The 27,022-nt window shown below is 48.7% G+C and overlaps 1 protein-coding gene across 4 annotated transcripts in view; it reads left to right on the forward strand.

Moving 5' to 3' along the window:
* Mknk1 (MAPK interacting serine/threonine kinase 1) overlaps window positions 1-27,022 on the forward strand; it is a 38,049-nt gene continuing 11,027 nt past the window's right edge. For 3 of the 4 annotated variants that reach the window (XM_032899540.1, XM_032899533.1, XM_032899542.1), the window contains exons 1-8: window positions 1-87; window positions 2,660-2,707; window positions 8,322-8,485; window positions 16,398-16,499; window positions 19,317-19,414; window positions 22,256-22,335; window positions 23,823-23,896; window positions 25,722-25,826. In XM_032899540.1, the coding sequence (XP_032755431.1) occupies window positions 16,400-16,499; window positions 19,317-19,414; window positions 22,256-22,335; window positions 23,823-23,896; window positions 25,722-25,826 (457 nt within the window). In that variant the 5' untranslated portion in view covers window positions 1-87; window positions 2,660-2,707; window positions 8,322-8,485; window positions 16,398-16,399. The remainder of the gene's footprint in view (window positions 88-2,659; window positions 2,708-8,321; window positions 8,486-16,397; window positions 16,500-19,316; window positions 19,415-22,255; window positions 22,336-23,822; window positions 23,897-25,721; window positions 25,827-27,022) is intronic. The other variant, XM_032899535.1, reaches the window with a different exon arrangement.

Here is a 27,022-nt window from a genome sequence, read left to right on the forward strand (position 1 = left end):
CCTGAGTTTAGCTCCACCTCTTCCGCGTTCTCGACTGAGACCTGCAGGTGGGGGTGCGCGCGGCCGTTCCCGCGGTGGTCAACTAAGGTAAAAGTGAGCCAGCGAGGAGTCCCTCCGCGGGAAACGGGGCCGGGGTCTGGAGTGTGGCGGTGCAGTCAACCGGGAGGGGCAGTCAGGGCCTTCGGAGCAGCTCGAGGTCACGACCCGATTCTTCTACGGAGGAGCAGCTAAGGGGGACATCCTTTTAGAACTGTCCTCAGAGCTGCTTCCCAGCCCAGACTACAGCGTATAAAATCCTATTTCGGGCTCTCAGCCTGTGCCTGTGGACGGGCTTGGGTTGTGACAGGTCGGGACCCGATGGGTACCCGCTGTCAGAGTTCAGCCTGTATGGGGTTTGAGCCTCAGACCATACAAGGATACGCTCAAGTCTGTGGCAGGGCTCAAGGCTCGGACAGTCCACTGGCATGAGCACGTTATGAAATATGTGTGCTTCGTTGTGTTAAGTTGACTGTTTCCACTTATTTTGCAAGACAGTGTTTAAATGCTTCTGCCACATTCTTTCAACAGAGAGGTAGGGGTGTGGGTAGAATGCAGACTCTTTCCTATAGCTAGCTGTAGGACTGTGGACCATCTGATGGTAGGAAAGAGCGTGGGAGTGCCTGATTTTGGGGGTCAGCCATGCTTTCCCCTCTCCTAGGACGCATCCTAGAACAACTCATTTTTCTCAGAGCTTTTAAAAATGGTTATAATAATGTCACTGTGAGGGTTAAGTATGATTATATGTAAAGTGCCCACCTGCAATGGTACTGATACATACTGTTGTGATTTCCAGGAAAGAGTATTTTGGTCTGGCATATTTCAGGGAGGCCTTGGGGGAAAGGGGTGGTGATGTAACCTGAACCTTGGAGGAGCCTCTGGGATTTACCCGTGGAATTGACCTTGCAGTATGAGGAGGGAGCTAAAACTTGTTGACCACAGGCCATGTGCCAAGAACCAGCTGAGGAGTTGATGTATAGTGTTTCCCTGGATCCCATCAGAGAGCTTCAGCCCACTGTCCTTAGCTTCAAGCCTTCTAAAGGGGCCTGGGCTGGGAGTGCTGTGAGAATAGACACAGGGTGAGGATTGTGTAGAGAGGTGAACTAGCTGGGAAGTTTGGAGCCCCTTCCAAGCATCTGTTCCCACCTCAGTGTTCCTCTTTTCATAGTCGAGGGTCTTTGGCTTGTGTAGGAGTGTCATTGCTCTAGTGCAGACTTGGCAATCAGAAGGCCTGGCACCAGCCAGCCCAATCATGGAGAGAGAAGTTCAGAGAACAAGCTGGCAAAATGCAGTACATGCTCAGCTAGGAAGAGCATGGTCTCCTGTTATGTGGTCTGTAGTAATTCTGCAGCCTCTTCACGGGTGCACACACCACGTCTTGTGACCTCTTTGGTGAAGCTTCTCATCCTCCTGCTGGATTGGATGCTCCCATTCCATTCCTGTAGCAGAGACGGAACTTCCTATAGACTTCTTAGCATCTGTCTTGGGGTACATCACTCTTAAGTACCCCCACTACAGTTGGTGGCGAGGAGCCAGGTCTATGCCATACCACCCCTTCATGGTACAGGGCTGGCACATAGTAGGTCTCTGTAATGCCTGTGGTCAAATGAGTCAGTGACTTTTTTTTTTTTTTTACTCGCTTTGGTCTTTGTTTTACAAGCTGTCAAGATTAGAAGGAGACGTCATGTTTTCCTTCATGGCTAAGGAGGGCCTTGGTTTAGATGGATGTTGCCCTACTTACAGGCATCGGAGGCACAAAGGTACAGGAATTCCTCATGAGCCAAGATTCTTCATTGCTGTTATTGATTTCAGGCCCTGGCCTTGCTGTTGTTGAGTTTAGTTATGAGAGAAGTTGTGCAGTGTCCAGGGACCTGTATAGTCTGTGATATAGTTCAGGTACGGGAAAGCTCACAGGTGGCTGAGTAATCAATTGTTCTGCCCTTGGCCTTGGTAAACAGTAGTCCCTTCCATGTGGGACCAGCAGCTACAAATTCACATTTCTCCTTGCCAACAGCCCCAGCATATTGAATAGAAAGTTATTTGTTGATCATTTATTTGTGTGTGTGTGTGTGTGTGTGTGTGTGTGTGTGTGTCTCATCTAGTTACATCTTATGGGTGGGAAAAGACTCAATCAAGATTATACGAGGACTCAGTTAAGGGTAGAGAGTTCTAGAAGTGACATGTTCAGGCACTTGTTTTTTCTAATTCTACTCTAGTGAATGAATTAATTTGGACAGCATTTAACCACGTCTCTCTGACTGGTCTGGAATTCAGTATGTGTATAAGCTGACCTTACACTCAGAGAGATCTGCCTACCTCTGCCTCCCACATGCTGGCACTAAACGTGTGTGCCGCCACCACATCTGACCTTATTTGTATTGTTTAATTGTGCGTGTGTGCACATGAGTATAGCTCCCCAGGAAGATCATAAGAGGGTGTTGGATCCTCTGAGGCTGGAGTTTCAGGTCATTTAGAGCTATTCAATATGAATGTTGAGAACTGAACTCAGGTCCTTTGCAAGAGTAGCACATACCCTTAACTACTAAGCCATCCTTCTGGTTCTCTACAAAATTAAAAATAGAAAATAAAAAAAAACTGAATGAATTGATTTTAATTCTTTCAGATGGACTCTCTCTGGGATACCCAGGCTGGCATCAGTTGCTAAGCACAAGTGAGTACCCTGCCTACGAGGGCTCCCAGGTAGCTCTCCGTGGTTGATCAAGCTAACATTTATCAAACACATTATGGACTGGATTGTTGTTTTAAGTACCTTAAGCTGTTATGGCCTTGGAGACCAAGGCAGAGAGGAACCGTTTCCACTGCTTTCTGGTCTTCTAGTTCTGGACTTTCAGTATAGTTGTCATGGCAGTCACCCTCCCAGTGGGGGGACCAATTCTCTGGAGAGCTTGTTCCAGGAGCCCTCTTCCTCTGAGCGAAAGCATCTTCATGCTGAAGAGGTATCCCAAGAGGAGTCCAAGATGTGCCAGAAGGATGGGCAGAGGAGTGATTCAGCTCCACGTGAGAACTAGCAGATCTTAGCTTAGGAATATGGATAAATCTACAAAATCATTGGGCTGGGGCTATAGCTCAGCGGTAGACCCCTGGCCTGGTGCTTCCCAGACTCTGACTATGATCCCTAGGAATACAAAAGCTGTCTGCTTACCGTCAGCCAGTAAAATGCACAGCTTTAAGAAAATCTCAGTCCTAGAGCTTTCGATAAAGATTCCCACTGTAAGATAGAAAGATTCCATTCAGCCACACAGGAAGCTCTTGCTGTGAAAGAGCCTCTAGTGTTGAAAAGTACACACCAATGATAACAACATGTTTTTTGCTCTCCTGTAAGTAATTGTCTCCTCAAAGCCTTCTCCCTTGTGTATAGTTAGGAAGATGGATCAGTACATAAATAACTGAAGTCAGATTGACTTGGGTAAATGAAACCAAGTGGGAGTTAGGGAGGAGGAGAAATCAATTCCTGCATGACCAGATTCCTGAAGGTGGAGACGTTGGCTGGAATATGGAGGGGGTTCTTTCCTGGGAGAAAGGGCAGCCGGAGTCATGTCTGGAGGCAGAAATGCATGGAAGGGAACATGCACACTTGTGAGCACAGGCACGCTGGGAGGAGATGTGGACTGTGAGGAGAGAAGAGGGCTAACATTCGTCACGTGTCTGCTTTGTGGCCTGCAGTGAGCCACACAGTTTACACGCTATAATTTACTTAATCCTCACAACCTCTGTAATAGAGGGATATTTATCCCCAATTTAAAGACTAGGAAACCAGACCTCGGAGAGATTACAGTAGCCTTGCTAAGGCTGGGTAGCTAGTAAGTGACAGCATGGTTCACACAGGAGAGTCGAGTTCAGAGACTCATAGTCTTTCCATTATGTCGCAGGGCTCTGGATGCCATAAGGCTTCTGTTGACTGTGGCTGTGGACAGAGACTGACGGGAACAAAGCTTCCAGAGTAGGGACATGGATGAGGAGGCTTCAACTGTGACGCAGGTCTAAGTCTGCTTGTTATGTGAACTGCTGTCACCATGCTGTCAGTCAGCGCGTCTCTGCTCCTACGATCTCAGAAAGAGGTTACAGGGGCTGTGGGCGCCCTTGGGTTTCAGGTACAGGTCCTGAGATACGATTGACAGCGTCGTAATGGTTCGTTATTTTTTCACCATCAGATTCAACAAGAACCTGTGATGGACAGAGCTGGAGCCAGGAGTCTGGCCTTCAGTCCAGGCATTACTCACCCCATTGTGTTTCTTGGCCTCCTTCCCCAGGACAGGACTCGCTTGAGAGCTTTTCCTGCCGACGCCATATGTTGCTTTGCTCTCCCTACCTAAAGATACAGCAGAGAGGATGAACCTGGGGTCAGAAGGAAGGGTTTAAACCCCAGACCCTCCCTCCTGTGGGGAAGCAGTAGGTAGTGTACAGGCTTGTAAGTTGGACTGTCTGGGTTTGAGTGCTGCCCCTGTCACCGGCTAACTTTGCCTAATTTCAGGTTTCTTCATCTGGAAAATGGGGTACAGATATTCCCTAGCTCATAGGGCTGCTCTGAGAACTAAAATGACATTAAGCAGTTCAGTGGCCAGCAGGTGGTAGATGCTTAGCTTAGCGAACAAAAGCTGTATCAGTAACAATATCAGTCATTACATTAGTAGCCAGTTTGGTGCTGGTTTCATAGGAAGTGGTGTGTGTGTGTACGTGTACACATACATATTATATATAATATATGTACATATATAATTATATATAACATATACATATATGTATAATTTGTACATATCACACACACACACACACACACACACACACACACTCCATTCTCTCCACCATCTTACTCTGCCATTGCTGTTCTCTCTTTTCATTGTCCCATCAAGAAGCTCAGAAATGCTCGGTGACTCCATCATAGGACCACAAAGCATGACACCACAGAAGTACTGGGTGGGAAACAGTCAATTGAAACGCCAATGGCTTGATAGAAAATCTCACCTGACTCGGGTTTCCCACACCTGTCTCCACAGTAAACAGGACCGGAGCAGGTGTTCATTTCCTTTTCCACAGCCTTCAGCACAAGTTACAAGCAAGGCCCTCCAGTCCACTTGCCAAAAAGAGCAACAGTATGGTGTCTCTAGAAAGTGGCGTCTAACTTAGCTCCTCCCAGCTTAAAACCTCCTGGCCTTAACTTAAGCGAGTTCTTATTGTTCTGCTGCCCATGAATATGGAGAAGTTCCCTTTGATTATTAAGTGTGGATGAGATCAAGATTTTCTCATGAGAACCTTTTCTGTGCTTAAAGCCAGAATCCAGTTAGGCCTCATCTTCACTTCTCCAGGATACACTGCCTGCCTGCTTTCACCTCATCCCCAAAACCTATTTTCCATCGCTCAGATCCCATTGGTTATGCTGCTTTTCTCTCTCTAAGGTTTTCCCTCTTCCTGGCAGTGACCCAGACTCTGCTCAGTCTGCTAATCAGGCTAAAAAAGTTTAAGGGGAGGATGCTTCAGAAGTCTCATCGACTCATTAAGCAACAGCTCTGTGCTAGGTGGAGGGACCCAGAGCTGACTCAGGTTAGTCCACTGTATCCCAGCTCAGCCTAAGGGGAGCCTGAGGAAGCATCACAGGTAATCTGGATAAGAAATGCACACACGGGAAGCTGGAAATCAGGGCAGCCGGGTAGATGTAACCTTTGACTGGACTACAGGTAAACACTCCTGGAAGAGAGGGTAAGCATACTGTAGGAGGGTGAGTCACCCAGCAGAGGCAATGACACCTGTTAGACATCTAGCAAAGACAGTACAGGCTCTGGCTTTTAGGATCAAGGCTAGAAATGCCATAAACCTTTGCCTTTTCTGTGTCCCCCAGATGTTCTCTATCTTGAAAGTCAAGTGATGAACCCCTTGGTGTTCTGTGAGTCTCAAGGTTATTGGTAAACAGGGAAAGTGGCCCAAAGGAATTAGGAGTAACGGCAGTACAGTCAGGCTAACTGGATATAACTAAAACAGCCGACCCCCTCTCTGCTTTTGTCCTTTGCAGACACCATGTTCTCTCTCGAGGTAGTTTTCAGAGTGTCTGTCTAGGTTGCTTTCCAGAGCTATAGTTGACATGGGGAAGCTGTGTCACAAAGTATAATAATGGGAGATATGGGGGCCTCTTAAGTTCTGGGCATTGGTGTCACAGTTTGACATGCATTCTGCTATCTCACAGTATATGTTATTGTCTCTGTTTTGTAGATTGTGTCAGTGAAGAGGGGTTAAGGAGTACACCCCGTGCTGCTAGTGGATGTCAGGGCCCGAGCCGAACCTAGAACCTAGTGTTTGAAAGCCCATGTGCTTTCTACATCCACAGCTCTAGAGTGGCTCCAGACGGCTGGGAATTAAGTCTGTCATGGAATTCTGAATCTTGCTTTTGTTTGTCTTTTACAGTAGACTAGTTGTTGGCAAATCATGTTTCGCCAACTATTTTCGTAGGTACCGCAAGCTAAGAGTGCTTTCTTGCAGTTTTAAGTGTTTGGAGACGGAGAATCAAAAGGAGATGAACATTTCATGAGACACAAAAAGGATGTGATTTCAAACTGTGGTGTCCGTGACTACGGTGTGGTTGACGTGTCATCATCATTCATTTGCATATAATCTATGGCTGTACTTTTCTCTAAAAACAGAGCAGATGGAGCAACGACCATGCGGCACAAAGTGTGAAGTATTTACTATCCAGCCCTTTACAGGAAAATAATTACTAGCCTCTAGTAACATGAAAGGCAGCAAGATAAAGTTCACAGATGTTCAAGGCTGACCCTGGGAGGGCAGTAGTGGGACTAGGAAAACCTTTGAGCCAAACTTCCTTGGCCTCTAGAAATGGTTTGGCTGAGCCTGGGAGAGCCTCTTGGGACTAAAGGGCACAGTAGGGCTGTCCAGTGTGCTGAAATCTCGAGCAAGCAATGGACAGCAGGATACTTTGTGAATGAAGTGATTCATTCACACTCACTGGAGCCCTTCTGTGCCAGATGCTGCATTAAATGCTAAAATCTCTGAATGGAAATGTCTGCATCCTGTCTTTAAGGAGTTCACAGGCTGGCGGAAAAATCACAATGTGGGTTTTGCGTTGTAATGGGATGGTGGAAGCTAGGTGAGGTGCTGCAGTGAGTAGAAAAAGAAGAGTGCACACCGCTCTTAGAGTTGGTGGTATCCTCTGGGGAATCTGCTATGGGCCTTGAAAGATAAATGGGAATTCCTTTGTCAGACTCTCCGGAACTGGAGTTACAGATGGTTGTCAGCTACCGCGTGGGTACTGGGACTTGAACTCATGTCCTCCACATGAGCAACACGCACTGCTGACCACTGAGCCATCTCTCCAGTCTGAGATTTCCTTTGCAAGGAGCTATAGACAAGGCTGAGAGAAGGGCCTGGCAACATGAGCATTTGGAACCTACATAGAGGGGGGAGAGATGACTTAATGGTTCTGCCTAGATGACTGCAGGATGATGTAATCGGATAGAGAAGAAGAGAGATCAGGAGGAAGGAAGCCACGGTAGGGGCAGGGGACAACTCCAGCTTGGAAAATGTGATTTGAGGTAATGTTGAAATGCATCCAGTTTCCAGTTAGAAACTTAGAGACTTGGCACGGAAGCTCAGAAATTCACACTTAAGCACATTTTCAGTGCTTCTCCCTGGAGAAAAGAGGAAGCGCGAGTGTGTTTCTCAGAGCAAAAGTTGAGCAACTTTGACACATGATAACTCAAGCCGGGGGGAGGGGAGGTAAAACAGCACCACCGTTCCTACAGAAAATGAAGTCAGCACTTTGGGAACGAGCAATGATTGTTTTTGGCACAAAACTGACTCCATTCTTACCGCCTGCTACTCTCAGGGTCTGCTTTGTCTTGCTGGCATTGTCACCTCTTGCCTGCTAGACTTGGGCCTGGCCACCAGGAGCAGGCTCTTAAGCACCTCTCCCAAGCAAGCAGCTGGGAAGCGTCTGTGTGAGACTCTCAGAGCCAAGAGAAGGGTCCATCTCTGTCTTCATGGCACGATACATCTTTTACTGCCTAGAATCCACAGTGGGAATGGATCTGATTTTTTTTTTAATTCGGACCCTTGACAAACTTTCTAGTGCTTAGCATTGGGATTTTCAGATACCCATCGGTCAGCTTTTAAAGCCCGGGGACATCTGTGACTCCTGTGTGTACGCCTGCTTCCAAGTGTCCCTGGCCGAGCTGGGGCACTTGGGTTGATCAGCGTCTCCTCCGGTCCTCTTGGAGAAGCCAGCCATCTCATACTGTCTCTCCTTCCGCTTCTTGAAGATTTCCACGCTGGAGGAGATGAAGCAGAAGCAGGCGGCAGACTGAAGGGCACTGACTGGACAGAGGCCAGTGGATAACCCCCTGCGGCTGGCAGACACCAACCTTGGGATTCCTCTGAGAGTTCACGTTCACAAGTGTCACTGCCGAGTTGAAGAACCTTGCGGGTAAGACTGGATGTATAGTTCACCCCTCCCTTTTCTTTCAAGCCTCATCTTTATTCATTTTGTGTTCGTTGGGGATGGGAGTGCCGTGTTGTATGTGGCGGTCACAGGACGACTTTCAAGCGGCGGTTCTCTGCTTCTGCTGTGTGGATCTCAGGGGTCAGACTCAAGTCTCCAGGCTCCAAGACAGGCTCCTTTATCCGAGGAGCCATCATACCAGCCCCCACTTACTTTTTAACATTACTTTGACTTGAACGGTTCCCACATTTCCAGAGAAAGGCGTGAGTTCAAGGTCACCTAAGCAGTTGATGGCTTAGCCTTCTCAGGTCCCAGTAACTCCCTGCAGCAGTTACTTAGTAAACAGGATCACATCTCTTCTGGAACAAAATGGTAGAGGGACAGAAGGAAAATAGAGCAGTAAGTAAAACACGTAAGATAAAGCTGTCACACCGTAGCAAGATGAAACCCAGTCCAGAGGCGTCCAAGTGAAAATTCTTGTGCCTGCTGAGTCTCGTTCTTCCCTAGGAAACTTTGGAAATTCTGTCTGTACTTCTATCCCAGGCATGGCTCATAGAGTGAGGCTGTGGCATGTTCTGTCCCTTGCTCTGGCTGGAGGCCTCATCATGCCAGGCAGGTTATCAGTCAAGCCTCAGTGATGGGTTTGGGGGCACACGAGGGTTGAGTAAGGCTGCGTTAGCCTGACCCGTGCTTTCTCACAGTACCAGCTGCTGGGTGTACCTGTTGTCACCTGAAGCCTTCTGCTGGCACTGCCGTCTTCCCTGCCTCCCACCTCCCGAGCTCCCACCCCAAGTTCTCTGTTGGCACTGCTGTTCTTACGGCTGCCTTTGGCTAGAAGGCAAATCTTCATGTACCTACATTGAGGCCCCACCCTGTGGCTGGACCCATGTTGGAGAAGAAGCAGATACCCCCTCCTCTGTCTCCAGTTGTTTGGAAAGACAGTTTCAGCCTCTGTGGTTTCCTCCCTCATTCTATAACATGCCCTTCCTTCCTGTCCCTGCCACCCCTGCCCCTGGTGTAAGCCTTCCGTACTCTCTCTGGCCTGCCGAGCTGCCTGGCTAGCCTGCCTCTGAGTGGCTGCTGATTGCCCTGAATATCACGACTGGCTTGAAGGCCACAGTGTTCCTGGCTCCCTTCTCATTGCCCAGCACAGAGGTTCACAAGTGTGCCACACGGAAACCTTTCCTGGGGATCTGCAAGACCGAAGGGTTTCAAAGTAGTGCTCGAGTGTTATTTGTTGCTGAGCAGTGACAGTGGGAGGTTAAGGCACTCGCTCAGAGCTGTGGTCACCCTCATGCTGTTCCTCACTGCCACCTACGTAACTGATGACACAGCAAGGTGTTAATTTTCCGGAATCTCACCTGAGGACCATCTTCTAATATTCTGTATGGCAGATAGAAGATGCACTTGCAGGGCACTTCTGTGCAGCTTAATGATGATGCACCAAGGAACATAGTTAATAGGACCGTTTGGATTGTAGGCCGAGTAAAAGGCAGCTGTTGTCGTTCCTCCACAGAGGAGCGATTGTGGTTATTAAGGGTGGAAAGAAGACTGGGAGCAGTGTTGGAGGCCTTGTGAGCTGTTAATGAGCTCAGATGGCTCGCTTAGCCTGCTTTTCTCCGCCCCTATAGTGCGCTCCCTCCCCAAGCCCCGCCCTTACTACTGCTTCATTTAATATTCTGTAAACACACACTTCCTGTCCCTGCTTCTCTATCCTTCTGATGTTATTCCTTCCACCAGGGATTGCAATGTGGCCGTAAAGGCTCCTTGTGATCCCAGGATGGGAGCAGAGGGAGGAGATGAGTCTGACGGTTTGCCTCTGGTGTCTGAGTATCACGGCCCTCCTGAAGGCCTGCAAAGTTATCATCCCATGCCACTTTCACTGCTGCCGATTTGAACCACCTGGCCCAGCCCTTCTACACATGAAGGTCTGGAGGGGAAAAACCCTCCGGCTCTGTGGAATCTCACAGACAGTCCTCTGATGGAGCTCATATCACACATGCTCCTAACATTTATTGTCTGTTAATTTGACCAGCTTCTGCTCAAACGAGCCTTTTCTTTTTCCCTTTACGCCTGGTGATGTTACCAGAAACCACGTCTGCCAACTCCCAGGTCAGACGGGAGAAGATTGTCACCTTATACTTCATTCTGGACCGACGTGAATAATGTGCTTAGACACGGGCTTGTCGTCCGGTGTCTATAAAATGACAACACACAAAATGCTAAGGTATCTCAGGGCAACAAGAGATGCCTGGAAGGTTAAAGTTAGTTCACATGGTAAGGATGTGGCTATTCGGCCTTTGTGGTTATGTAATGTGTAAGAGAACCACCCAGCCTTTTGGACATTGGAGCACAGGCAAGAACGCCTGTATAAATAGTGAACTGAGTCTCATAATACACATCTCAGAGTTTCTGCTGCTGGGACAGCAGGTTGGGGAGGCACTCAGACACCTCGAGGCAGGGGTGGGCGCAGAGGCCATGGAGGAGTGCTGCTTACTGGCTTGCTCCCCATAGCTGGTTCACCTGCTTCTTTATAGAACCCAGGACCACTAGCCCAGGAATGGCCCCACCCACAGTGGGCCGGTCCCTCCCCTACTAAACACAAATTAAGAAAATGCCCCATAGCCAAATCTTACGGAGGCATTTTCTCAACTGAGGTCCCCTCCTGTCATGCAGGTGACTCTAGTTTGTGTCAAGTTAACATAAAAGCAGCCAGCGCAGTACATCAGAAAAGAAGTCCTGTACCAGGATTTCTAAACAGTAGCACTGGTGCCTGGCTGTCACCAGCTGCCACCTTTGCCTTGTGACAGTGGGAGGAAACTGAGGGGCATTGGTGTTCGGGAACAGTGCCATGATAGATGGGAAGTTTACACTCTTGAGGCAGACTCAGGCTTCATTCACTCAGTCCCTAGGTTATGGTGGGCGTGTTGCTTTTGCCCGTACGTATCAGTTTCTTCAGCTGTTAAATGTGAAGCCTGCAGCAGTGAGTCCGTAGAGGTTGATACCTGTGAAGGGCTTCAGACATTGCCTGGCAAAGCAAACCTCACGAGAGTGTGCACTGTGGGTACAGTAGTGTGCACCAAAGCTTCTGCTGCTACAGAGGCACGGATGACCCCAGTCTCTCCGGTTCCCTCTTCCCTTGTCTCACCTGGCTTACTCAACCCCCTCCTCAAGTGTGTGTCAAGCTTCCTGCAGTTCTCTCATTTCCCTTTTGTTTATGGTTTTGTTGTGGTTGGTGATGCAGATGGGACCCGGGTCCTGCACATGGTGACCAGCATTCATACTAAGCTACTCCCAGCCCCTCGGTTTCCTCCCATTGTCTGTTCTCCTCAGCTGACCCTGAGGATGCAGCTGAGTTTGTCTGTGATTACGCCCTTTGGCCTGCTCCCCACCATTCTCCCGTTTCTAAAAAGCCCTTGAAGATGAAAGAAGTACTCGGACAGACTAGGATCCGACGAGCCGCAGGGGTGGAGTGGGGAGGGTGAGAGCTGTTTGCAGAGCTGAGCTAACCAGGTGACCTTCCAGCATCGTATGTGAGATGTGACGGCTGGTGGTCTGTATGCGGAATACGGAAGACTATCCATCAAGGAATAGACGCACGTCTGAGAGACAGTGGGGTGGACTCGTCAGCTCTACTGAAAACGGTAGTTATTTAGAAAAGTAGACCTTGGTTTTCTCAGCCGGGGACAGCAGTGTCTGGTACCTCTTATTAGTATGGGTTGTGCCCCCCTGCAGGATTCCTTGGGCTCTCCCAACTGCTGCATGAGTGTGGATACCAGGTTGAGCCTTACAGGTTGAGCCTTACACACGTATCCTTGACACCTGCTGTACTTCCAGTGCAGTCTGTTCGTGTGGGTGTGTACCTATGTGTGGTATACACATGTAAGTGCAGATATGCATTAGTGCACAGAGAGTAGAGGCAGAAGGTTGACACTGACTATCGTCTTCAATTACTCTCCAGCATTTTTTAGGCAGGGTCTCATTGTATTGCCTGGCCTTGACTCTTGATTTGTAAACCAGATTGACCTTGAACTCACCGAGATCTGCCTGCCTCTGCCTCTGCCTTCTGAGTGCTGGGATTAAGACCTTTGCCTCCATATCTAGCTAAATGTTGAATTTTTATACAAAAAAATCTAAACATAATTTGAAAACTATTATCAACCTCTAAATTGCAAAGTATATTTGATAAAAGTTTCCTTTTTCCTTCCCCAGTGTTGAAAATCAAAACCAAGGCCTTGAGTATGGGGAGCTTTGGCACTGAACTCTTTGTACACTCACAACACACACACACACACACACACACACACACACACACACACCACTGAACCCTGAGCTCCATTCACATCCCCTAGCCCATTTATTCTGTGTAAGTAAAATTCGGTTCAGACAATAATAGGATAAAATGATAAATTTCAGTCACACATAACTTTGAAAATCCTGAAAAGAATGAAGAAAAAAGGGTTGGAGATTTAGCTCAGTGGTAGAGCGCTTGCCTAGCAAGCGCAAGGCCCTGGGTTCTGTCCCCAGCTCCGGAAAAAAAAAAAAATGAAGAAAAAAATAAAAAAACATCCTATCACATAGAGCATGTCTACAAATTAAAACTGGTACAGACTAAAACTACCCAGCATGTCACTAGACGGTCCATTGGCACACTTTGAACTGTAATGTTAACAGGTTCATGTATTGTGTCCTGGGCCGCCCACTCTGTTGTATGTTCATGTGTGGATATACATGCCTATGCACACATAATGCAGTGTTGGAAGCACATTTGTATTAACTGTGTCGTTGGGATCTTGCAGCAACCTGGCAAGTAGACAGGTTAATGTGTTTTTAACTCTACTCTGAAGATGTAGGAGCTAAGGATCGTAAGAGGCAGAGTTGCTCGACTGATAAAGGCTGTCTGATAAAACTGGCACCAAACATCTCCTTTGTCCTCTGACCAGGCCCATGTGCCTTCCCTGTCCAGTGCGCCCCTCGTCCCATGTGCACCTCTAGCAGAATACACAGACGTGCTCCCCAGGCCCCACTGAAGGGAGAGAGAAGACTCCGGCTACCGCCGTGTGTCTGGAAACTGAAAGCATCTGCACTCTTCCTTTCCTTGTTACCTAGTCTAAAAGAGGACTGGGCTTCCAGAAAGCAAGCTAAGGACCTACCTGTATGTCTCAGACCTTTCTGGAGAGGGAGTGTGAGAGAGTTGGTGGAGTTCACAGCCCAGAGCAGCCTTTCCCCACGTCACCTGCAAGATACTCGCACACCTACGTGTCTTTTAGAGTGTGCGCTGAGGGTTTAAGGGGCTGGGTACAGTGCACCCTATGTACTACACACTATTTCCATCTCAGCGCAGTTTGCGAGGGGTGATGCTCATCTATGCTGCACTGTGACTTATAGTGGAGACGGATACGCGGGACAGTGTGGGAACACAGGGAACGATCAAGGCCAAAGGCAATCCTAGTGTCTTAGTGGAGCGTCTCTCAGACACTTGGTAGCAGCCCCTAGTTCTGCACAGTAATACCCCATCTGCCTCATGCCTAACTGACTTCCAGAGTGAATGACTGCATGACCATGGCTCGTCTGGAGTTACTGGAGAACTGCATGGGGTGAGGACTTTTGAGCTGGCTTTGATGGCCAGAAAGAATTCCTACACCAGGGAATCCAGCAGGTGGAGGTGCAGGACGATGGTGGGGCTCCCCTGAGGATGCATTTGTCCAGTGGCTGGGACACAGTGAATTAAGGTCTCTGCGGTAGAACTAGAGTATGGTCTGCCTCATCCCAGCAACCTCTTCCACCCCGTACCTCTTGCTATGAACATGGGGAAGTTAATGCTTCTATCATTTCACCATTTCCCTACATTTTTCCTTTCTAGTTTCAAAAACAACTCTCCCTCAACAAGTTCTGTTTGCAAGGAAAACCTTACCCATTTGTCCCTCCTGGCGCACCTCCTTCCACTGAGATCCATGCAGAATAGACCAGGTACTCTGTCTTTGTGTGGGCAGCCATAAAATCTAATATTGAGTATGTGGCTCTGCCCAGGGGTATGCTGCTTGCACGGGAGGCTCCGCAGCCCTGCTGTGGTAAAGAGCACGAATAAACTGCCGCTAACAGGGTTTTCTGTCTAGAGCTGTAAGTACGTCTGAGAGCCCCCTGTGAGTCGCAATGCTGCCAGCTCTCCTGCTGTTCTCCACTCTGCCTGCCTGTTGGCTGTTTGGTTTGTCCACAGGCTCCTAATCGGAGTGTGGCCAGGGGAGGGTGAAGGAGCAGAAACCACATCTGTTCGCTCCACTCTGGGTTTGCAGCACTGGTGAGGAATAGTTGGGACAAGGGCTGACACTAGACCGCACGCCAGGGGGAAGACAGTCCAGTCATGTCCCAACCCCGTCCTGTCCCCTCCCCCAGTCCTTCAAAGACAAATGGCCTTGCGCTTTGTTTCGGAAGAATTTCTCCCAGTGCCCCATAATGCATCTGGAGGGCATTTCTCCTTGTGATTTACCTCACGAGTGTGGGTACCTCAGTAGCAGGATTTAATCCTTTGAGAGTTGTAGGGCTGTGTCGTCCCCAGGTAGAACTTGAGCTTGAAGCTGTTGGTTTGAGCGATATTTTCAGATGCTCTGTGGATTCTTTGTATCCGTGTATTTTTTTTTTTCTGCTCTGTTCTGGGGTGTAATTGAAAACCTGCTGTGATCAGATCCCTACCATGGAAGGAGGGATGCATCTAAGTGGGGCTGTCAGACGCTTGGCTGCTTAGCTGTGCTTTCTGGATTGTGGTGTTGAAAGTGCCATTCTGCATGCTTCCTGCTAACAGCCGCCAAGCGCCTGCCTCTGTGGGCAGCATGCATGTGGGCAGTGGCACTAAGCAACCTTCTGCCGGACCCTTGGAGAAGGGAGTGGGCCTTCCCCTCCGTGAGCGAAGAACCAGATTCCATTTTAAAATTTCTCAGGACAAACCAAGCCTCAGAGCCTATGTTTATTGAAGTTTGGGGTGGAAGGCTCTCACATCCTCCACCCGTCAGAAGGATATAGAGGCTTAATCACCCTGGTGGGGATTTAGACCCAGAGACTTCAGAGAAATCTTATTATTTCTAACTGCAGGCAAAGAGTATTAAGGCTCCACTCTGGATCCGGGGCATGACATGTTCTCTAAGTAATTTATCTTTACCAGGGGAAGGCCCCTACTAGAGTGGCCTAGAAACAAACCTGAGATGGGCTCTCATTGTTCCCCCTCTTCTCTTCCCCATCTCAGCCTCCTGCTGCTTCCTTCTGTCCTGACCCTTCCTGCCCACAATGTCCTGTGTCTGTGTCTGCCAGCATGGGCGTCGGGTGCCTGCCAGGGAGAGATAATGATATCTTTACAGTCCGCGGCCTCATCCAGCCTCGTAAACTTGTCAGTGGCTGGCCTCCCTGCACTCCTTCAGAGAAGGACCAGGGAAGGGAGAAGATGGAGTGAGGGGATTGGGGCCTTCCACAGTCCCAGGGCAGGTCATGGAAATATTGCTCAGCTTTCTGATTTCCAGGTTCTATTCCTGCTCTCTCCTTACCCAGTTCGCAGCCCCAGGGACCATCTTTCTGATGATCACAGGTGGGCCCTGCTTGTTCTGTTTAGGGACTCTGGTTCGGCTGGTGGCAGACTTAAATCCATGTGCTAATGAGCTTGGCAAATGCAGGCTTCTGGTCGCCTCTCCTAATCTAGCTGCCTGTCTGAGTCCCTTCCCACAGTTAATGATCTCCTATAATGGTTTTGCCTTTAGTTTTGCCTCCTGGGTCAAAACAAATCAATATCCCTCACAGATATTTAAAAACCATCAGTATAAAATTCCTGGGTCTCTCTCTTTTGTCCTTCTGGGTAAACTTACTGCTTGATCGGTACAGCACAATTTCCCTTATGTCCCCTCTTGTCTCCCAGAGATGGGCAGCAGTGAGCCCCTTCCCATCGTGGATAGTGACAAGAGGAGAAAGAAGAAGCGTAAGACCCGGGCCACTGACTCTCTGCCAGGGAAGTTTGAAGGTTGGTCCCACATTCTAATGAGTCTGTGCCAGTGCTGTAGGAGGGGAGAGGCATCTCTGACGTCCGGGACACTTCCCTTGGAGCCAGGTCATCCATGTGATTAAAAAGACAGGAGTGAGTGAGAAGCGATAAGACGGGGAAAGGATGGGTGAACCTCTCAGGTGAGCACTGAGCTCCTCGGAATGGTCTGAGCATGAGTGGCCTCACTTGCTTGTGCTAGCTCCTCTTCAGACGTGGGCCTTCTTCCTGCGATTCCTGGAAGGCTGGAATCTTGCAGAGGCTGCAGCGTGTGCTGTGTTCTTGACCTTCCCCCCCTTGAGAATGCAATGCAGCCAGGGGACATAAGGTTGCATCATCAGACATTTTGGATAACCAGGGGCAAGTCACTAGGCTAGGGGCTGCCAGGGTTATCTCTGGGCATTTGACGAGAAGATATGAATCACTGAGTGTTTCTACAAAGTGGTCAAAGGATCAGCAGGCATTCTAGGAATGGCAAATCCCCTTTACGTGGTTATGTCACTGTGAGACGTGAAGCAGCTTTCCCTGTAGGCAGCAACTCTCCCCCGTGGGCTAGCCTCACACACATTCCAGCAAGTTTTGTAGACTATTCTGATGACAAGCCCTGAGTCAGGAATATGTTGTCCAACACCTAGCATCCTGGTGGGTGTAAGGGCCAGTACTGAAGTGTGGCTGGGAGAGAAGCCATTTAAACCACCTCCAAGTAGTAACCAGCAGGGTGCCATCTGTTCACACAGAAAGCTGCAGGCCCAGGCTGTCAGGGAGCCAGAGAGAACTTAGTATAGAGGTTCATGGTTTGGTTTTGGTTCTTGTTGTTTTGTTTTGTTTGAGACAGGATCTCCCTGTATAGCCCTGGCTGTCCTAGAACTCACTCTGTAGACCAGGCTGGCCTGGAATTCATGGAGATCCACCTGCCTCTGCCTCCTGAGTGCTGCAATTAAAAGCATGAGTCACTGCATCTGGTTTCTGTGCTCTTCCTAAAAGAAAGACTTTTTAAATAGTTTCCACTTATGTGTATGTGTGTGTTCGTGTGGTCTGTGTGAGTGAATGCCATGTAGGGAGCTGGAGTTACAGGCGGTTGTGATCCATCTGACATGGGTGCCGGAAACTGAACTCAGTTCCTCTGGAAGAACAGCCAGTGCTCTTAATTCTGAGCCATCTCTTTAATCATTGTTTATGCTTAACTCAAACTGTGTGTGTGTGTGTGTGTGTGTGTGTGTGTGTGTGTGTGTGTGGTGTGTGTGTGTGTGTGTGTGTGTGTGTGATGTGTGTGTGTGTGTGTAGTATGTATGATATGTGTATATAATGTGTGTGTGTTTTGTGGTGTGTTGTGATGTGTGGTATATGTGTAGTGTGTATGGTGTGTGTGTGTGTGTGTGTGGTGTATGTCTGTGGTATGTGTGTCTGTGGTATGTGTGGTGTGTTTGTATGTGTTTGTGGGGTATATGTAGTGTGTGTGGTGTATATGTAGTATGTGTGGTGTGGTATGTATGTGGTGTAGTGTGTGTATATAGTGTGTGTGGTATGTGGTGTATGTGTAGTATGTGTGTGTGTGTGTGGTGGTGTATGTAGTGTGTGTGTTGTGTGTGTGTGTGTGGTGTGTGTGTGTATGTGGTGTAGTGTGTATGTGTGTGTGTTGTGTGTAGTGTGTGTGCGTGTGTGTGTGTGTGTGTGTTGGCCATTGGAGGAGACAAAAGTCACTGGGGTTTTAGAGGCGTTCACAAAATCAGCATGTCTTTTGTGGAACACAGAGTTTCCTGTCAGAGGCACTTGATGCAAGCACAGATACCTTGTGACTAAGAGTGATGAAATCTCTTGACGTTGATTAAGCCTTCAGCTCAGGCAGTTGGTTGAAAGCCTAGATTGCCTCAAGAGAAAGACTGAGGAGGGTGCAAAGGAGGACGTGGTCAGCTCAGCAAGGGTTGTGGTGGAGCCACAGCTTCCTTTGGAAAGGCTCCGAGAACTCTGTTGTTGAGCGCTTGGGCAGGTCTCTGAGCACTCTTCCAGCCTGGGTCTGTTACCACTCTGCAGCGACCACTCTGACCTGACCTGCGGGCAAGCCATTGTTTGCATCCTGCTCGGTCTCTAATTTCCTGCGGGTGATTTTCAGAAACTTGTGACCTCCACATTTGTGTATATAAAATAGTTGTGAATTATCCCTTTCATATCCCCCATGCCTGCCAAATGAGTGCTCAGCAAATGAGGAATGAATGAATGTGGTTCATTCTTCTCTGAAGATCCCCGGATTGCCTAGTGGGTTTTTCTATTCCCTCCCTGGTTGCTCCTCTCCCTACTCCTTGCCCTTACTGTGCTGACTCACTGTGATACTCACCAGGGCCTGGGTTACCCTGACCTGCTCTGTGTGTGTGTGTGTGTGTGTGTGTGTGTGTGTGTGTGTGTGTGTGTGTGTGTGCATGCGCACGCTGTGCTAACTCTCACTGGTACTCACTCTGGGCTGCTGTGTCTTTCCTATTGGACTCAACACCTAGAGGGGAGGGACTAGATTTTGTTCCTCCTTGTGTCCCTATGGTGGTACCTGGCACAGGAGATGCCCAGAGTGTAGGTGCTGAAGGACAGAAGTGAATGTGTGAAACCCCTGCCTGACCAAGGCGTCTCTAAAGTGAGGAGCAGGTGTCATGGAGTCTTGTTGAGAGTCAGGTGCTGTCTGGGAGAGCTAGGATGTCCCTGTCACGGAGGCTGCAGAGTCACCATGGTCTCTTCTGCCTAGGGGAGCAGGCCTTCGAAGCTAAGTGACAGTACCCTCCCCATCCTGATTCTTCTCACCTCTTTCCTCGCTAGACATGTACCAGCTGACCTCGGAATTGCTGGGAGAAGGAGCCTATGCCAAAGTCCAGGGTGCTGTGAGCCTGCAGAGTGGCAAAGAGTATGCAGTCAAAGTGAGTGTCCCACTGGACCCCACCTCTACTGTGCAAACCGTCATTCCTAGTTTGTCCCAAATCAAATAAAGTGTGTATTATGCAACATGGTGGCTCAGAAAGAAAGGTTGGAGCAGGGAGCAAAGCTGCATGCTCTGGGCTCAGACCTGAGCTTTTCTACTTATCTGCTTTGTAACCTTGACCAAGTTATTCAACCCTTCTGTCCTTCAGTCTTCTCATCTGTAAAATGGGTATAAATACTAGAACTTACATAGGATTGTGAGGATTAAATAATTAATATGTGTAATGTACTGACATCAGCATCTGGCACAGAGTAGGCCGTTTCTGGTTACTTGCATCATCGGCTTCAGAAGTAGACGCTGTGCCGAAATCTGCTCTAAGAAACTTACATGACTTTGGGCAACTCACTGAGCCTCCTTAAGCTCTGGTCCCTGTACCTAAAGGCAGTGACAGCTCCTGCCCTCAGCATCTGGTGTTGTGACTATGAAGGCGGGAATGAAGACGAGCTGGTGGACGCCCTCTATAAACCACAAAGTACAAGCGGTGAACAGTGTCAGGATGGCAGGGACTACACCTGAGGTGGCTGAGCGCTCGGCTCTGGGGCAGGGGATGTGGCTCAGCCTCAGTGCTGCCCTTCAGTAGCTGTGACTCTGGAGACTCGGTTTTGAATTCTGTGGCTACTAAAGGGATGGCGGCAGAGTTGTGGTCTTCAAAGCGGGGTCCCTGAGCCAGCGGCACCAGCGTCCCCTGGAGAGTGTGAGAAATACACTTGATCAGGCTCGACCACATTAAGAAGCAGTTCTGGCCCGGTGAGTGTGGTCCTCAGGACAGTTTGAAAACTCTGGGCACGGGCAGGTTCAAACTGCAGTGGTCAGCCAGTGAGCTAACAGCACAGAGAGACACATTTCTCAGCGTCGGAGAGAGCCCGAGGCATGTCTTTGCCAAGGGACCGCAGTGACTCTGAGACCCACTGTGGAGGACCGCCGAGCTCTGTGGACGCCTTTCTGAACCAGGGGAGGCGCGTGGGTTAAGCTTTCGGATCAGCCAGCGGGAACTATCAGGTCCACACACTGCCTCCGTCAGGGAAGCCCTGCTGAACTGGATCCAGAGAGACACCTCTTCCAGCCAACCCCAATTCCAGCAGTGGATTGTGACCACAAAAAACATCACCACCAAGCCTTCTGGCTGGTGTATTGTTCCACACAGAACAAAAGACCTACTTTCATCCCTTTTTGGAAACAAATTACTATAAATTAAAAAGAAATTTTAATATGCCTAAAAGTGATTTTAAAACACACATACATAAATGTTAAATTGGATGGAGCCCATTGTGGTGTCACTCACCTTTAATCTCAGCACTTGGGAGGCTAAGACAAGCAAACCTCTAAGTGTCAGAGCACCCTGGTCTACAGAGTGAACTCCAAGCCAGGCTGAGCTACAGAGAGACTGTCTCAAGAAACATAGGCGGGTGGGTGGAGGGATGGATGGGTGGGTGGGTGGGTGGACAGACAGACAGATGAGTCACAGAAGGAATGCATGGCCCTCTGATCCATGTTTTGAATCTGGAAGCTTCGGACAACCTAGAGACAAGCTAGATCTCCCAGCACAGCTCCCCAAGACATGGTTTAGCGCCGCTTCTCTCTGAGCATCCGCCCCGTGACCTGCAGAGCCAGGATGGAATGTTCTAATAACCTGATCCACACTGACTCAAACCCAAAGTAGTCATCTGTGTTTTTTGCTCTCTGGCTAGTGGTCAGAACCCACTGGTTCTCTCCTCAGAGAGAAGTCAGCTGTGGCTGGAACCCTGCCTGCTGGAAGTTGGCCTCTTAACTTCAACCATCCCTGTTTGATGACTGCAGCTGAGTAGCTCAGAGTCCAACAGTTTCTGTTCCCCAGCACTGTGCCTTGCTGATTGCTCAAAATATGGGTCCGGAGTGATTTCCTAGCAGGTGTGACTAACCTTCAAGTTACGATTGGATACACATGTTTGTGCTACAGCATATTAGAATCTCTTGACGTGTTCTACCAGGCAGCTCGAAGGAAGGGGCAGAATGTTCCCTTCAAAGCTGTGAAGAACTTGCTATGCAAGGATTGCCTGCAGGCTCTGTTTACAGTGCTCTGGGGCTCTGGGTGGCTCCGGAGGGCTTTGCAGAGTCCACCAGACACCACACAAACCTCTGCTGACTAGGCTCAGGTGTCCCTGAATCCAGCACTTGCCAAGCTGCTCCAAGTGGAGATGTAGCGATGTAGCAAGAGCTGCCCACAGTGTGGGGGAAGTGAAGCCTCGTGGGGCTGAAGAAGCACGTATAGGCTAGAGAGGACTGGGAACAACAGAAGACGTGACTTCCTTATCTTTCTGATAGTGATGTCGGGGTTAACCAAGACAGAATGTCTTCCACAGAGCCTGCCAGAGAGTGAGGGTAACAGAAGAGGTCTTTTCTTCTGTCTGTGGGAGTGGCTGAGTAGCATCTGAGTAAAGAGTCTTCGCTTCCTCTCCACCTTGCCTTCCCTCATCCTTGCCCTTCTTCCATCTCAAGAAAATCAAAAATATCTGCCCTTTGGGGGGAAAAAGTCAGCAGAAATTGATTTATCTCACTGGTTGCTCCAGGATCCCATGTGCAGCCAAGAGCAGCAGCTTCATAAGCTCCCCTGATGTTGTGTGTAGACAGACACACCTACATGGAAACCCTAGGGCTGGTGTCCTGCTTCCCCATGTCACTGAGGCCAGCTCTGGATTCCCGCTGCTCTACATCTAACCTTGCCTCCTCCTCTCAGGGACGCCGGCTGGGCATCTGTGTTGAGGTCAGGTAGTACATCTGACAGGTTTCATTCTTCCCACAGATCATCGAGAAGCAAGCAGGGCACAGTCGAAGCCGAGTATTCCGTGAGGTGGAGACGTTGTACCAGTGTCAAGGGAACAGGTGAGTGTTACGTAGGTGGCTGCTTCTCTGAGGAGCGCTTAGCCACCAAAGGGGTTCCTTCTTACCAACCCCAACTCGAATATGTCACTGCCTCTCCACAATTGCATGCAACTCCTTCCAGCTCTCAAGGGGAGCAGGGATAGCGGTAGCCCCAGAACACTGTCTTCTCTTGACTGAAGTACTGTAAATGGCAGCAGTCTGTGAGGTAAAAGAATAAGCACTCCTCATCAGCGTCTGAGGAAGAAATGGGGTTTCCTTTTCTTCCAGTGCCTGTGGAAAATGGGCCAGCATTGTTGCCTGGGAGCAATCTTTAGCGATGCTTTAATGCAGACACAAGGTTGAGGGTTGCCGGACTGCTCACTACTGTTTCCTGGTCTCAGTCTAAGATGCCATTACTGTGCTGAAGGTGGGACCAGCACTCTTTGCTTGATAACTGGGCCACAGTAACCTTTAGCCCTGTGTTACACAGCTCCAAATGAGTGGTCCTCCCACAGTGGCTTTAAATCAGGGTCACCTCCAAGATTTGTCCGTCCCCCACTTCCTTGGCAGGGTCAGCAGGGAGCCAGTGGCCTGGTATTGATGGCTTTGTCATTAAGCTTGGAGGAAGGGGGCCGCTGTTGATTTAACTCCAGGCACTGCCTCTACAATCTTCTTTCAAATTAGGCCATTTTGGCCATCTTATTTGGACGCCTTCACACTAGTAAAAGCCCGGTATCTCCCCAAGTGGTCAGCATTTTTTTATGAGGGACAGATTTTTATTTTCAGCCCTGCAGCTTCTTAGTTCAGCATTAGAGACTCTACTAGGTTTATTTCGTTCTTCCAAAGGAAAAAAAAAAGCCCCCAACACCTCCAATATCCAAGCTGGTGGCTTCCCCACTGAGTTACAAGACGACCTTGTTGGCAGAGCACTGCAATACTCGGGCAGACAGAGAGTGCTCACCGGGGAAGGCCACAAGTGCTACAGTGGCCAGGAACGCTGCGGTTTCATTAAGCAGCGCTTAGCAGTTAGGGTCTAGCGGTGCCCACGTTAGGCCCCAAGTCTATTTGACAGATGTTTCCATTTTCTCCAGGCAATGTAAATACTGCCCCGTGATTTATGGGCAAGAGGGAGGGCAAGTAATTATTTGCTGCTTGCCTCCAGGACACACACCTACTATTCAGTGTTATTAGCCGCAATTGCTTCCAGTCGGCTGCAGATTTTATTCAGTTTAATGTGACCAGGACTTTTTATAACTCTACCTAGTGGGTTTTAGGGTAGGGGTTTGACAGCCCAGACTTGGTGAAAACACCAGAGACTAAACATTATGGAAAGATAAGGTGACCTGAATCTCGCTAACACCGTTGGCCGCTTCTCAAACATGAGGCTCTAATAAGCATTCTGATTTCTAGTTGCTTTCTGCCCACGACAGCCGCTGTTTATTTGTCCATTGGATATTTGTGAGTGGACTTTAGCATATAATGCTCCCCCCCCCTTTTCTCTATTTAAGGAACATTTTGGAGCTGATTGAATTCTTTGAAGATGACACACGATTTTACTTGGTCTTTGAGAAATTGCAAGGAGGTATATCTTGTTGAGTATGTGTTTGGACTTTGGATTAAGACCCAGGGTGGTGATCATCCATCATGAATCCCAGAGACTTCTAAAACGAGTCAAGCTAATAAAAAGGATGAAGGACTTAAAAACTGCCCTTGGTCTGGGAGAAGGGAGGCCGGAGGGAAGGATGGTAATTAGCATTTTGCAGTACTTAGAACGTCACCTGTGTGGATAGTCTATAAATGCCTTTTCATTATAATAGGAGTCATGGATAGATACTGTTAGTGATCAATTTATCAATCCCCTGTTTTGACACATTCACTATTTAACTAAATTAATTATGAAGCGGAAGCTTTGGCTTACATTGTGAAGTCTCAAAAGGCTAAACAGAGGAGAGGAGGGCCCCATTGTTTGAAACACAGACTCGGGATACAGGGGAGAACAAGAACACGCCACCCTTCAGGTTAGAAGGAAGATGCCTCTCCTGCCACCACACTGCTGTCACTGGAATGGCACATTCCCTCCCCTCTGGGCACCCAGGTGAAGGGCACATTTGCTAGATGGAGGCTACAAGCATGTGTGGGGCTGAGGAAGGCTACATAGAAACCAACAGAGCTAAGCTGAAGTCACACTCAGTCGGCCTCCATGACCTTGGAAACAGCCCTTTGCAAACAGTATTCTCATCCGTAAAATAGAGCTCTTGGTAGCTCCTGCCTCAGAGGGCTGCTGCACTGAGGGAGACAGTACTGAGAAGAAGCACCTAGCACCAGGCTGCTAGGCACGAAGCGTTCACTAAGTGCTGCCTATTGGTTCTGTCGAAACTACTGACTGTGCCTAGGGACGCCTGAGAAGTGTGTGGACTATTTTTTCCTGCCTTGCTTTTTAAATAAATGTATAAATAACAGGCAAACAGCAGGGCAAAACCATAATAAATAATCATGGGCATTCTTAGGACCCAGGAGTGACACCCCCAGCCCAGTGGAAGCCCCACACTGGCTTCCAGGAGTGAGTATAGACTGTGAACTACATGTTAAGAATCCTCTGTAGCGTAAGGTGTAGCTCTAGTGAGGCCAGACTGTGGGATGGAGGGGAAGTGGAGGGATCCAAGGCTACCCACCCCTCAGCAGTTGGACCACAGTCCTGCATGCAGAAAGGAAGTGGCACAAGCTCTGAGGCAAAAGTCATGGCTCCACCACTTGCTGTGTGTGAGCTTAGGCAAGCTGCCTAACCGTTTTTTTTGACAGGAAGTTGCCCATTCATAAAATGGGATCTCTGCTCTGCTCATTCTGTGCGTTCGTGTTGAGATGATGTATTCGAAGAGAACTGAACAGTGTAGGGCACACAGTAGACACTGGATAAATGGTAATCATCGCCAACAGAATTAATAATGACATGTGAGGGAGACTCTTCAGGAGGAAAAGCAATCCGGTCTTTTCTGTTCCCACCCCTCAGGCTTTGCCTACACCAGGAGTGTGGGGAATTTCCACTGGAAGGCCTGCCTGTGTTCTTCTCTGTATTGGAGTTCAGAAGAGGGGGAATGTCTGTGTGTTTTCACCGTTGGTTCCTTTTCATTTCAGAAGCCAGATGAGCCCCAGTGGCATTAGTATCTTTTGTGTATGTAATTCTTCTGCTTCTGAACTCCTCGTAGACAGGCATAGAAGGTAGCAATCTAGTTCAGCAGAAATACGCTGGTCCTGCTGTACCAGGCACCAGAGTTCATGCTTGACATTAATCAATAAGTAAGCTTGTGTATCTACTGCAAACTTGTCCTTTAAGAAGTTATGCTCTTAACTTACAAAGCCTACAAAGCCATTCCTTCTTGTCCCTCTGTCCCCCGCCACCCCTCGCCCAGGCTCCATCCTAGCACACATCCAGAAGCGGAAGCACTTCAATGAGCTAGAAGCCAGCAGAGTGGTGCGGGATGTCGCCACTGCCCTTGATTTCCTGCACACTAAAGGTGATTTGGGCAGGGTGGGCAGGGTGGGCAGGGTGGGCCCACCAGCCTCTGCGTACCAAGGTAGAGGGCACAGTCCTGGCAGGGAACCTCTCCAGGAGGTGGCACAGCTGGCACCTCACAATTCAAACTTGTCCACCTAGTAGGGGAGAGGGAGGTATGTGGTTCCAAAGCTTTACTGTGGAAAGTGGGGGATGGTAGAGGGTAGAATAGAGGTATAAGCAAAAGAAGGGGCGAAAAGACTGGATTTCACAGTGCCCAAAGCACATGTGGGTTTGTGCACTGTGGTTCTATGTAGGTGATGTTTCTCTTCTTTTTTAGAATTCATTTTATTTTTAATCGTGCATGTTGGGGTTGAGGATTTAGCTCAGTGGTAGAGTGAAGCGCAAGGCCCTGGGTTCAGTTCTCAGCTCTGAAAAAAAAAATGGTTCATGTATGATTGTGCGTGGTACTGTATAGTGACATTTTTGAGAATTCTGGAATTTTGGATTCCTTTGAAAAAACACGATTATTATAAGAACATGCTTTTATTTTAATCCCAGATTAAATAATGTGGGGTGTGGGGCTGCTTCAGACTGTCTGCAACAGCTGACTGTGATTTGCCTCATGCTCTAGCAGAGGCACGGTTTTACCAGCTGTAGATAGTTTCTGCGATTGAGTGACATTTGAAATTCTGCAAACTTTTCAGCGGGTTTATAAGTGCTAGACCCCTGATAAGTTGTTGGTCATTCGAGGGGGCTGGCTGTGGTTGGTTACTTACTAGTTGTGCTCAAAGAAGAAAGAAATCAGATTCAGAGATCTCCCCCTCATCCATCTTTCTCTCCTATCTAGTGACAGGGGTGAAGGGGGAATAAAAGGTATAAAAAAGAAGAACCCACAAAGTAGCAAAGACATGTGCAAAGAGGCCAGAAACTTCAGATGCCCCTGGAGCTTGGCTTACAGGTGGTTATGAGCTGCCTGACGTGTGTGTTGGAATCCAAACTGTGACCTCTGGGAGAATGATTAGCACTCTTAACCACCGAGCCATCTCCCCGGCCCCTCCTTTTCCTTACAAACAATGTAAGACTCATAAACGGATGGCCCATGCCCACGCGAGCATTCTAGCATCACTCTGTTTTCATCCTTTAAAGCGTACCACCTGTATCCCTTTCACAGTGGCCTGGTAGGATTAGGAACTCTTCCGTATCAGATAACTTAAG

The sequence above is a fragment of the Rattus rattus genome, chromosome 1, assembly GCF_011064425.1.
Source record: "Rattus rattus isolate New Zealand chromosome 1, Rrattus_CSIRO_v1, whole genome shotgun sequence".
Taxonomy (NCBI): domain Eukaryota; kingdom Metazoa; phylum Chordata; class Mammalia; order Rodentia; family Muridae; genus Rattus; species Rattus rattus.